The 13451-nt window shown below is 37.9% G+C and overlaps 1 protein-coding gene across 12 annotated transcripts in view; it reads left to right on the top strand.

The window, feature by feature from the left end:
* The window catches only part of PTPRM (protein tyrosine phosphatase receptor type M), a 464510-nt gene extending 452326 nt beyond the window's left edge, over positions 1–12184 (top strand). For all 12 annotated transcript variants that reach the window (XM_061356322.1, XM_061356320.1, XM_061356317.1 and 9 more), the window contains 4 exons: positions 3105–3230; positions 5037–5200; positions 7129–7264; positions 11289–12184. In XM_061356322.1, coding sequence (XP_061212306.1) covers positions 3105–3230; positions 5037–5200; positions 7129–7264; positions 11289–11342 — 480 coding nt within the window. In that variant the 3' untranslated portion in view covers positions 11343–12184. The remainder of the gene's footprint in view (positions 1–3104; positions 3231–5036; positions 5201–7128; positions 7265–11288) is intronic.
* Positions 12185–13451: the final 1267 nt, after the last annotated feature.

Here is a 13451-nt window from a genome sequence, read left to right as displayed (position 1 = left end):
AAGAAAACTGGTCCATTCAAAAGAAGAGTGCTAGTGACTTCGCCTTTCAGAACAGCTTTAGGATGTAGTTAGTTTTATAAAACAACATTAAATACTAACACACTAAAAGATTGATACATAGCTTCTGGATACATACAGGGAAAGAGGAATAAATCAGACAATCAGCAGCTTCTCTACCAAAATGTTAACACACACACACATAAGTGCATGTACCCATCATTTATTCTGATAAGTGAACATGCTTTGGGAAGAGCTGTTAAAAACCAGAAATGATGGTTGTGGAATTTTGACCCAAGTCTGAAGCACACTAACAATAGCCAAGCATTGTAAACAGAAGCCAATTCATTAGCCTGCCTGAAACAGGTCAATGACCTTGGTCTGCTTACCAGGAGATATGTATTCCCAGTGTAAAAATCGGTTATGTTTGGCATAAAATTATATTGTTAGCAGGGAGATAGGAACTAAACAAGACTGGGGACTGAACATCCTTCAGAAGAGAAAACAGGGCAATGAAATGCATGGGGGGATGTAATTACCTTAAAAAGAGTTGTGCATGCTGTACATGTTCTTTAGAAAATTGAAAAAACGTACCTACTGGTTTGGCAATTTAATCACTAGCATTAATCACGGAGAGTCCTAGAGCCTGGCTCACAACTGTGCAGTTCCAAGTTCTTACACAAATATAATTTCCTTGGTTCCAACAAACTGCACCAGCCATCTGCTGGAATAACACAGTGGTAATCTGGATTCTTAATATGTAAATATTTGCTAATTATTGGTTTAAGAGCAATTGTTATTTTTTTATAGCAGACCACATGTCTCTTTTATTCTTGACATGATCCAGAATCTTTTTAGCTTTGTTGATTATTTCATACGTGTAGAAAAACGTTTCCTCTACTTCTTTTTAACATGAAGAATTTGTTTTTAAAACATAGCAATCTTCCATTCTGTCTTTCAAAGGAATATGTAAGAATTCCACACACTATTTTAAAGACCGAATTTCTGATTCCAAGCCCTTAACTGTCTACAGGGAAAAAAAATACAAATGAAAGACAAAACTTCTATTCATGAGCTTCAGATTATTTTCTGAGTGAATAAGGAAAGACTCAAGGGAGTCAGACTGTTAAGGACTGCTGAACGGAGGTTTTTTTAATTTGTGGGCTGTGTTTTGAATTGACAATAGTGCATGGCTATTTCAAGCATTTATTAGCCTCACGAGGCTTAAAAGCTATTGGGATATGCAGTTAATGCACCTGCCTCCGCAGTATGTTAAGCCTTTTTCCTCTAATGTGAGTAACAACCTTTTCATTAGGAATAAATCTCAAAACCCTCAGAGCAAACAGAAGCAGAGAGAGGGCAGAGCTTATTAAAAACACGGTTTACGTTCATATTTATTAATAATCAGTATTATCATTATTATTTATGTATATGTGGAGTGTTTATAGTTCTGTTTAGATATTACAATTTATGTGGATTATTATTCTCTATTGGGAAATTAAATTCAACCCTTCACAGTGCCTCTGACTTAAAGAACGTCGCTAGCATCACATGTATGCAAAATGTGCAGACCTAAATGCTTTTGGTTTCTTTAGAACCCGAAATTGTGGCTTCCTAAAACAGCTCCAGCAAACAGCTCTGCTTATTATCTTTTAAGCATTTTTGAAAGATCTGTTTGAACGGTATTCCAATGTGTTTGAAAGGCAGGTACTAAATTGTGCACATGTTAAATGATCTGAGCACTGGCATTTGCATTAGTTGTATGCATTGCATGTTGCTACCCTATACACAAGCATGTTTCATAATAAAAGTTTTTGTAATATTTGACAATATTTGAAAATAATTTTCTCAGTGGTCCAAATTGGTTGGGGGAGGGTTGCGGGTAAAATAAAGGAAAAAAAAAAACCTTTCTTATTCAAAATTTCTGGTTTTAACTTGTTAAAGTGTACTCCTGCAAATCAGAGCCTTTCTCTTTTTAACTGATGTAGTAAGTGGTTATGTTTTCCTAAAATGTAGTCATCTCTAAACGTCTTTATTGAGGACTAAGTGTTAGAAGAAATGCAAAACAACATCTGGAGTAAATGTGATTTGTCAACTCAGCTCTGGATCACCAACAGCAATGCAGCAGAATGAAAACCACAGCTGTTTTATTGAATAAAATAAAGTTCCAAATATGACATCAATGCTTCTGCAAGCAAACAAAATTTCATGAGTTCATACTTAATTTTAGTGAATGTTTGCAAAAGCTACATACTTGAACTGCTCTAAATATCCCTGGGAAAAAAAAAAAAAAAAAAGAAATCATTAGGGTTTTTGTGTTAAAAAACAGACAAGCAGAGTCTGGCTTCAGAATCCTCCTTGCAAAGTGGTGATTTAGTCTTTAAAGTATTAATACGGATGATAATTGGTTCCTGGATTAAGGCATCATGATATTATTAGACTAAAACCGTGCAAGATAATGTTAATATTACTTTGTGATCTTTAGATACCTCGAAGTGATGTCTTCTGAGCACCAAAGAAAGCATAGTTACTATTTTCAGGTAGCACTCATAAGAGGATACTGAGCAGTTATTATTGCAGAATTTGAAGCAATTCTGATATTAGCCAGTATCACCAGTCACAGGTGAAACAGATGTGAAAGTTAACTCCTGAGATCTGAGAACTGCCTCACCCTCCATAGTATAAAGCACACATTCTGATGTGTGTTTGAGTTATTACCAACTTTTCAGAACGTTTGGTGATACCAGCCTTCAGCTTCATACTGTCTTCGAGATACAGTAATATTTGACAGCACCCCCATCTTGTCATAACATGTTGCAGAATTGATGTTGAGTGTCAGATGTGTTACTCCAAATACCAGAGAATGGCAAGTATAGCAGCAAGCAATAGCATGTTAAGTGAAAAGGCATTTCTTTAAACTTGCTCCACACAAGTAAAAGCAGAGTGCTCTGAACTGGTGGAAGATGGTACACTGTGTATTTTATAAAGATACTGTGTGACAATTTGGTAATAAATGTAGCACAAATTAAAATCTAGACGAGTATGCTGAGGCAGCAAGAAATTCAAAGTGATTAACTGTGTGCTTTTGTGTTTGTGGTCTTCTATAGCTCTGTCCTCAGTACTGGCCAGAAAATGGAGTACACCGACACGGTCCTATTCAGGTGGAGTTTGTATCAGCTGATTTAGAAGAAGACATAATCAGCCGGATATTCCGAATTTATAATGCAGCCAGAGTAAGGATATTAATTGCAAAACAATTCTGTCTCAGTAGATGACTTAACCATACTCAACTCACAAAAATGGAAGTTAAACTCATATGAAACCATTCTCATTTCATAGCATATTTATTTGGAAGCGACGGTGCAATACTGAGTCACGCCGTAATCAATGAGAAAAAAAATCCTTCTGTGTGTAATTAAAGTAAAAAATATTTTAATGCATATCTCAAGTGTGCTAAATGCAAATGAAATAAATGCAGTATTCAGATTGTATGGTAGCCCAGAAATGCCGAAATCAGTGCTGTTTTCAAGAGTGTTGAATTAGCCATCTTGCATATTTGTATCCTGTGCCGTGCAAAGAAAGCTGTGCACCAATACTAGGCATCTTTGTCAGTACTAGTCCCAGGCTTTTAGCATGATTTTGTCCCACTAATCACACTTCGTAATACATGTAAGCACTTCAGAGGCACGAATATGTTCTCATGTCCAGCTTTACCACTCCCGCAAAATTGACAGAAGACTAGACAAGGCATGTCTTCCAAGCTGAGTGGAAAAAAGATTCCACAACAGACCAGGCATCTCTTTCCACCCAGATGGAGGGAACCTTTGCAATGGACTGGTATCAGTCACCAAAGAACCACAGCTAGGAATTAGCAGCACTTCCTGCTTTAAAGAGTCAGCACTGCCCTAGATCCAGTAGCTCCCAGGACAGTGAAAGGCCTCAAAACCACACCCAAAACCATACTAATATCCAAACAGGGAAGCAGACTGTAAGCCTCGAGATACTTCTTTAATACTGTGAAGGCCTGGCATTCACAGTAATTGTGGCAATGTAAAAACACGATCTCCAGCAGTGTTAATGTGAACTTTAGCAGGAGCTGGGTCTGGCTGATGTGCTTTGGGAAGAGGGGTTGTCAGCTGAAAGAAACTGGCCACGAAATCAGTAGATTCCAAATTTTTACATAAAGCAGACAAAACCCATTGAAAAACATATCTAATGCTGCATCCACGTTGGTTTATTCCCTTATCACGTTAATATTGCATCCTCTCTATTGCCTCTTACTCTAGAGAAAAAATTGTAATGTCAACATTTCTGTGTGTTGCTCATTTTAAAAGTGGAACTAAAATGCCCTCACTTCGCACAGAAGTGAAAGTGGCAAATCCTAGACTCCAAAAAACGGTTTTCATGTGTGTATTTATTATGCCCTTTTCAAAGGACTGTAATTTTCTGCCACTAACACTTGTTCTATGCTCCTTTTTTATTTTAAATCACCATAAAGCAACTGTTCAGTAGCATCTCACCAGAGGGGTTCTGACTGCTGCAGTAGCGCACAATAAAATAAAATGTAGTTAGATTTTTTATAAGCAGAAACATCTGAAGGTTTTATTTGGGATTTTAAATGTTTCCTGCTTCAAAATATCTTGAGAGGTTTTGACCTTCCTTATATGAAAAGACAGAAGCACACAAGCGTTCTTCAAAATGCTGAAGCATATAAAAAAAAAGTATATAATTGAAGTTGTGTTGCAGCTTCCTCTTTGCTACCAAGTTTCTGCTATGATATTAATTAATTACTTGCTTTATCCTGCAGCTGTAACATTGTGCTAGTCTAGTCTATTTGTATAGCACTCTGTTTAAAATCTCTTGTTCTAATAACTCTGTTGGAAATTAAAAGTTACAACTCCTCAGGGGCAGTTGAAATTACATCAGTAGTTTGTCAGCAGTGATCTTCTTGAACAACCTCCCTCACTGATGCAAATATCTCAATTATGTACCAAAAAATATGCTTTTATTTTTCCTGCTTGTTGCCTGAATCTCTGCAGCCCCAAGATGGCTATCGGATGGTGCAGCAGTTCCAGTTCCTGGGATGGCCCATGTACAGAGACACTCCAGTTTCTAAACGCTCCTTCCTGAAGCTCATCCGCCAAGTAGAGAAGTGGCAAGAAGAATACAATGGGGGAGAGGGGCGCACAGTTGTACATTGCTTGTAAGTACTGGAAACAGAAGGGTGATTCCTCTTCCAGATGTAAAGCACAGCAGTAAATGTGGCATGATTGACCAGTTATGATGATCCTGTAATTGCCTTACATTTTGCACCAGGGGAGGTTTACATTAGATATTAGGAAAAAATTCTTCACAGAGAGAGTAATTAAGTATTGGAACAGGCTTACAAGGGAAGTGATGGAATCATTGTCCCTGAAAGCATACAAAAACTGTGTAGATGAGGCCCTCAGTGATACAGCTTATTGGTGGTCTTGGCAGTACTGGAGTGATGGTTGTACTTGATGATCTTAAAGGTCTTTTCCAGCCTAGTTAATTCTATGATTCTATAATAATGGTACACATTTTTGTCCTCCTGTGACCTTTGTGCTCCACTGGCAGCAGCTCTCATCCACTCTGCCAGCATCCTTCTTTTGATATGGCTTAATACTTGTACATGCTGTTTCCCCTCAGCAGTAGCCCATCTTTTGAGACGGAGTCTTCAGTGCTTAAAGTTGTATCCCTCTTCCTCTAAACATCTTTTAGAAAAGGGGCATGCTAACGGCAAAAGCACACACTAACACACTTTCAAAAGTTGAGACCCAATGTTAGATAGATGGAGGAAAATCTAAGAGTGTATTAATAATTCCCACTATCACTGACCTTGAACAAGTCATTGCTCTTCAGTTTCCCCATCTGTAGAATGGGGATAATAATACTTTCATCAAAGAAGCATTGTGCAGCGTGATTAATTAATGTTTTGAGATCTTCAGCTGAAAAGACCCTTTTGAAGTGCAAATTACTGTTATCTCTGAGGTGGCTGATGATATTAAATAGTTGTACAACATCACACATGCGTCACTTCCAGGCAGTAAAGAAAGAAAAAGCTCTAATATAATCCTTTTAAATTACTTTATTTTAATTAAAATTCTCAAAGAGTCCCACAATATCAGGCAATGTTTTGGCAGCAGAGAGCATTCTTTTCATACTGCCTGGATGTGACAGATGTGCGATGTTGTATCTTCCTTTGAAAATCAACCATTTGCGAAGCTCGTTTGAAAGACCTGCTACCTAACTAGTCTGCACTCTGGTAATTATTAAGGTTTATTATTTTCGGTGAAGCACAGCCTAAAGATTGTAGCCTAAAGCCTTGAGTAGCTTTAGAAATAATAGGGTTTCCAGAAAGAAAAAGATTCTCTTGAAGATTAAAAATAACCGGGGATAAAGTATTATTAAATACTGTATTTGATCATGCATATGAACATTTCTGCCTGGCTTCTTTGTTAGCAAGTCACTTTGGGTTCTCATCTTCTGATAGTGGGTAAAGGAGGAATACATACACTTTTAAAAGTAGTCACTGCCAGTCAGCCGGCCCCTCTGCCTGCTGCTAGAGGAAGGCGGCAGCACCACTTGGTACCCTGCCAAATGTGCAGCCACCAGAAGGGTTACAAATGAGACTTCTGGAACTTCTGCTGTTCCTTCAAAACACCTTTTGGTCCAGGAGAAAAGCACAATTATCTGGAGTAAAAGAACTCAAATATCCATTTTATCTCTAATATTTCTAGGCCTGATGCTTATTGCAACCTTGTGTATTTACAGTGCAAAGGGGTGTTTAATCTAGAAGTACCTTGTCATCTTTTCAGCATCCTCTTTGTGCTGTTTCAAATGTTCACTGAAGGCTGGTGCAAAACTCAGCCATTGTATTCCCGCTAGGCTTTCAGCCTGCTGAATTCTGAATCATACCTTGAGGTCTTTCAGCCCATTAATTTCAATTAAAAATTGTGTTTTGCCCAGAGTTTAGTAGCTTTCAGGGACAGGAATGTTCTGTTGTTTCTTCCTACTAGAACTCATGCCTTCTTTAGCCATCCATGGTGCTGTGCAAACTTGTAATATGGAGTCAGTTGTAACTGAGCTGTTTTATCTCTCTTATTGTAGGAATGGAGGTGGCCGCAGTGGGACATTCTGTGCAATCAGTATTGTTTGTGAAATGCTTCGACATCAGAGGGCTGTTGATGTATTCCACGCTGTGAAGACACTAAGGAATAATAAGCCTAACATGGTGGACCTTCTGGTATGAGCTTTTTAACTGCATCCCTAAATAGAAGATGTTCCTTTTTCTCAGAAGACTCAGTAAGATTTCCAGGATTTGCAGTGGGAGTTGTTCACAAAGCAAGCAAGTCATTTTCAAAGGGGATAATGAAGTCACTTCACTTGTAAGAGTATTTTTACACTGCTTTCTTCCCAAGGAGACTTTGTCTCTGTTCATTTGAATTTTTTAAGAGTTTTAAACTTTCAGCCGAACATCCATATTAATTTTCTTTTCTAGCAGGCTGAGCCAAGTGGAGAGCAGCCCTTGCATGCTAGAAATAATAGTTATGTAAAATGAAATGCCAGATTTTCAAATTATATATTTTATAAATAGCTTAATCACCTAATATTTATCAAAGCTATGAATTTCAGTTTGACATCCAGAATATTGCGTTTAATTATGGTTGCTCTATCTCATAGAAAGATTAAAGAAGCTCAGAAACAAGGGGCCACGTGCAATTATTTTCCTAGAGAGTGTTTTATGAGCTTTTTTTTTTTTTTCTTTTAATGGAGCATTGCTCAAGTGCCAGCTGCTATGCCAGAAAAGCTGCAGAACCAGCTTAGACCAGCAGGTTCTCACACTGTAGCATGGAGTTCTGTACTTGCAGGCAGGTGGAGCATGATACCTGATTCTGAAGTGGGGGCTATAAAAGATACCGGTTTACAACATCCTGCTGTAGAGGTGACTGCTTAGGAAGCAGCTGTATTTCATTTAGCATCATAGTCAGGAGGAGGCAGCATCTGCGCTGCTTCAGGGATGCTAAGCAAATCTGAGCTGCTTTTGCAAGCTCTGGTTAGACAAATTTGGGTCATATTTGAACATTACAGGGTGCCCAGGGTGAGGCAGGAAGTGGGAAGAATTTTGGGAGAGATCCCTCTCTCTCAGATGAGCTACTAAGATCTGGGTGTGAAACACACTGGAAAATGGGCCGAAAGCAGGAATTTCTGTTGGGCAGAATGAATCTTTCAGGCTCATGTGTAGATGGGCAGAGATATCCACTGTACCACCACACATATCACTGTACCTCATCTGTCCCATCAAAAAACAGCTCCCACCGCATCTTCCATTGTTGTGCTCCCATCTAGCCTGCACGTGAAGTCCCAGACCCTCCCCTAGGTCCTGCTCATGGAAAAACCCAGATGTTGCCAGCTGTGCAAAGCCAGGAGGGAGTTTACAGTCAGGGCCATGAGCCAGCAATATGGAATTGTGAACATGGTATCAGTGAGAAACTACCAAGCTTTTACCATGGTGGGAAGGGGCAGCTTAGTTGGCTCCTCTTCTTCCTCTAGTTTATATTCTTAGGAGGAGAATCATCATGCTGAGAACCATACATTTTCACTTCCTAGATATTAAGAAAAATGTCCTACTTCTTCATTCAGATAGTATAGTTTGGATAGAGACTTGGCAGGCCTGCTGTTCTCCATTCTCCCAGAGCTTAAGTCCACATAACTCACTGATCCCTTATTCATTTATTTTATAGAAATAAAAAGAAAATTACCATTGTGAAGCTGTACAGTGGAAGAAAAATGCTCTCCATAAATTCCCATTTGTGACAGTTCTCCAGGTATAGACCTGTCAGGCAGCAGACTCCATTTTTCAACAGAGAACTTTTTTAATCAAAAGCTAAATGTATTATTTTAGAATATAAAAATAGCTTTTAGTAAATTAAGGATGGTATTGAAAGTGTCTAGATGGCATTGAGAGGCCATATAAGGCCTTTTCATTGGAAACTTTCAAAGCACTTGTGAAGAAGATCAGTATTTTTTTCCTTGTTTTCCAGACAAAGGAAAGAAGGCAGGGGATAATCAGGATTTTTACCATTAGCACGTAATTCACTGACAAAGCAGAGTTAGAACCACATCTCTTCAGTCTTGGTCTGCTACCTTGTAAGAACAAATATTTGAATTAGCAAGGTTTCAATTTCCATGTAGATTGTTTCATGGCGAAAGGGAATCATGACACTTGAGTTCTTTTCCTGATCTGTTACTGACTTTATCCTTTATGACATTTCTTATATTAACATGTCTTTTCCTCAGTTTCCATATCTGAAAAGTGAGAACAGTAATATTCATCTGCCTTTGTAAAACTCTGTGGTAAAAGATTAAATACTCAGAATTATAAGAGTATTTCACAAAAACAGTTTCAAGACTGCTTTATCAATACCTGTTATGTGCTTTCTGACTAGATGAAGGGCAGTGTTTACGGTCTATACTTTGAGATTCATCTTAATTTCATTGAAACCTTTGGTTTTCCTGCAAATGTAAAAATCAGAATGCCACATCCATGCAGTATGGATATCTGTGAAGTTCTTCAACCACTGTGGTAAAGTAACACGTGGTATTATCAAATGTCTATTACAGAGTGCCCAAAGCATTTTGTGATAAATGTTGTTGGACCTACCAATAGGTGTCCCAGACAAAAAAAAATAAATACACCTCTCTGAAGCTAGCTAACATAAAGACACTTTTAACATCCACCACCAAGTGAATAATAAAAACATATGAAGGGCATACATGAGTGAACACAGTGGGAAATAATATATGACTGCTTTCTAAGACAGGTATTCGGTTTACTAAAAATGACAGCTATTCTGTCAGATCAGTAAATCAGCATAAAATGAGCATGGGAAAAATGGAAATGGATGAGTGGCTGATCTCTTGTTTTGATCTGTTATTTAGTTATAGCATAATTTTCACTTATTTAGAAACATATGCAATAAAGCAGAAAAGGAATCATTTACATAATACTCCTTTCTATCCTTTCTTTTTTATTCTTTTCTCATTCCAAAGAAGACACAGTTTGTGAAACCCTGCAGGTTATTTAAGCCTCACATACAACTCATTCATAGCTTAGGTGATACATGCTCCTAAGGTTTGTTTTGTTTTGAAGTGACGACTCTCCACAAAAAAAACTCGGAAATTGTCCATCCATGTTAATGCCTTTTTGATGGTTGTAGTATTACTTCGTCTATTATATGCTAAGGTAGACTCTCTTCTCAGCTAAAATGTGACCAAAAATCACAAGTACAGGCCAAAAGAGTTAATACTTTAAAATGCTTGCTTTGGTGAAAATGAGAATATATCTGAAGTGTAATTGTAATCTTCCTACTTGTCATGCTGGGAAGGTGAAGGCTTGAGTGCTGTCTTCTAGCTAAGTCTGTTGTTGTTCCTATATGTTGTTATGTTATGTTCCTATATGTTGTTATGATAGTACATGCTTAGTGATCTTTTATTAATTGATTAATGTGCCTTAGAGAAAAAGGCATTTCAGTGGCAGACATAGTCATAAAACTGGCAGGTATTTCCAAACTGCGTTTTTAGTAGCCAGAGCTCTTGGATTTGGGGAACCCACAGCTACTATTTCTTTCAGCTTTTTTGTTTCATTTAAATGTTAAGAGCTGTTAAGAGCCTAACTTAACCATCACCATTAATTGCTAAAAACTAATTGTAATTAACCCAATTTATTTAGCTCAGGTCTGATCCTATAGGCCTGTTACACTGGGAGAGGACAGTATTTCGGCATGGGTTTGGGCTGCATGTAGAGGAGGAACAGTAACCAGCTCTTACCCTGAAATGTAGTAAGTGTATGAATGACAGTAAACTAAAAGTTACTATCTGGGAAGTAGTAGACACTGGGTCTGTTTTAAAATAAACACTTCCAGAGAGGAATTTCAATATCTTCAATTCTCATGAAGTGCTACGTGAGCATTTTGACAGACAACAGAAGGGGTGCAAGTCAATTTGCTTATGTGTAGTCAATTTTCCTAATACAAGTGTATTAGAGCATCTAAATACATACCTAATTTGAGCAGCAGCATAAGTTACTGTGTGTAATGTCTGTTGTCTGGTTGAAATAAAGATTTTCTTATCTGAATATAAACTGAATTTGCAAACTGGTTCCCATTGACAACAATTGATAGCAAATAATTTTAACAGAAGAGAAATATTGATCCCCTTAATTAAGTCCCTTCGGTAACTCACTTTGTGGTTTTCTTTTGATTTTTCAGGATCAATACAAATTCTGCTATGAAGTGGCTTTGGAATACTTGAATTCTGGCTGACTGCATAAACAGCACAAAGTTCCTCCTTTCAGCACCACAAACAAAGCAAGTCACTTCATGATACCTGTGTAAATGAGATGAAGACTTCTCAGTGTTATGCTTATACTGCTTTGTATAATTGGCTCTTTTTTAAGAGCCCTAAAAGATGTTTATAAAACTGCTTGCGCTGCCCGTTTTCCACTATAATGCCGCTGCCTGACACCCATACCAACATACACCAAACCACGTGGCAGTTGTTGAACACTGTATTCATACCTAGCCATTGATGTGGTGAAGCAGCATAGTCCTCTGGTAAATAAGAGAGCACAATTATATTCTTATGAAGGAATTTGTACTTTTCTGTTATATTTCGTTGCCTGTGATTCTCAGTTATTGTCACAGCCTAGTGTATATTTCTGTTCTGTGGAGAATGCTGTCTGGCATTTTGATAATATATGATTTTAGTTATATTTGTATTCTAACACGTGCATAATAAATGAATCATATGTAGCTTATCTGAACTAATGGAAAGACATGTACCAAATCATGTTAACTTTGTTGAGTTGTAATTTCTATCCACTTTGTACCATTTCAGAGAGAGAGAATCTTGATAGAAATACAGTTAGAAAATGCAAAATACAGGATGCTCAGATTAATATATCCAAAGCTTTTTCATTTGTTTATATTGTAAATATTTTTTGATTTCATCAAATTATTTATTCATTAAAATGATTTTTTTTTGTGAAGCACAGTGAGTGACAATCATTTTTATTAAGCCCTGGAAATGCTTACTGTACAATAGTGTAAACATTTGTTTACCTTGTATGGATTCTCAGCTCAATAAATAATTACATACATGATAAGATCTCGTTTAATTTAATATCTCTTGGCATCTGAGTGCCTTCAACTAAGCCTCTTTTCAAATTAATTCTTGTAAATACTGAGCTACCTCAAGAGCACATTTAATTGTGTGATCCAGTGTTGATCCAGCCAATAGCAAGATATGCCGTGCCAATACATACAAAGAGGTGAATTGTATGTTTAAAACTGCACATGTACAAGTGCAGAACCTGAAGACCTCCCTGCTGTATGAAAAGAGGTGATGTTGGGCTTGCAGTACTCAGTCTTGCCACAGCATTCCTCTGCAGCCCTGGGCATGCCCTGCCATTCACTCTGTATGTGCTGCTATAAAAGGGGTGATGGTGCACTGGTTCTGGGGAAGAATGACTGCTGTGAGGAGAAAGTAATTCCTTGTGTTAAAAATACCAATACTGAAATGACTCGGAGGGTGTTAAAAAGTGAATAAAACTACTGCTTTGTTACTAGTGCTGTTCTCAGTACTGCCAGTGGGCAGGTTTATACCATTAAAGCTCTTGCCTGTCCTGATAATGGCTGTACTGCACTTCCATGGTGTTTTGGATAGTTCTCCCAAGCACTTACCATTGCCAGAACAAGCTGGGACTTGCCTCATGTTCACAGATGCAGGAAGTGCAGCAATAAAGTAGCAAGAAGGGAGAATGAGCCATCACACTGGAGCTGCAGATCTTTCTCTCACCCAGAAGTGGCAAGGAGATACGGCAGACATAACTGCTCAATACTGCAGCCTTCCAAAGCTATATAGGAAACCTAGTGCAAGGAAGAGGCAGACTGCAGAGTATCTCAGCTCTTAAAAAGATTCTTTCATGTGCTAGCCATCTGGAATGGAGGCAGTATCTATATAGATGTAGTGTAGCAGTCACAATGTTTCAAGAACCTCTAAATCGCTAAAGAGATCCAGCTTGGACAGAATGACTCACAGTTTGTCAGCTCCCAGTTCAAAACCGCTTCAGATCTGAAGACATGAGGATAGTCTTCCTCTGCAGCTAGAAAGCATCTCTTTCAAAGTTGCTTTAAAATGTTGCTGGCAAGTATCAGTCATTGCTATAAATTGCACAGATGTACACAAAAAATGATGAAAAACAACCCCAGTTCTGAGAATAATTATGGTCCTTTGATAAGCTGTGTGGCACTTCAGCCTGTTGTAGAATATGCTCTTGTATATTGGAAACACTACTGTTAGGAAATAAAATCCAAACATATTCCTCACAACCAGTTTAACAGACCAGGAATGCCAGCCAGGCATGCTTCTTT

The sequence above is a fragment of the Neopsephotus bourkii genome, unplaced genomic scaffold, assembly GCF_033783945.1.
Source record: "Neopsephotus bourkii isolate Nb327-2 ecotype Australia unplaced genomic scaffold, CSIRO-AGI_Nbou_v1 NB_846, whole genome shotgun sequence".
Taxonomy (NCBI): Eukaryota; Metazoa; Chordata; class Aves; order Psittaciformes; family Psittacidae; genus Neopsephotus; species Neopsephotus bourkii.
This window is presented reverse-complemented; position numbering and strand designations above follow the sequence as displayed.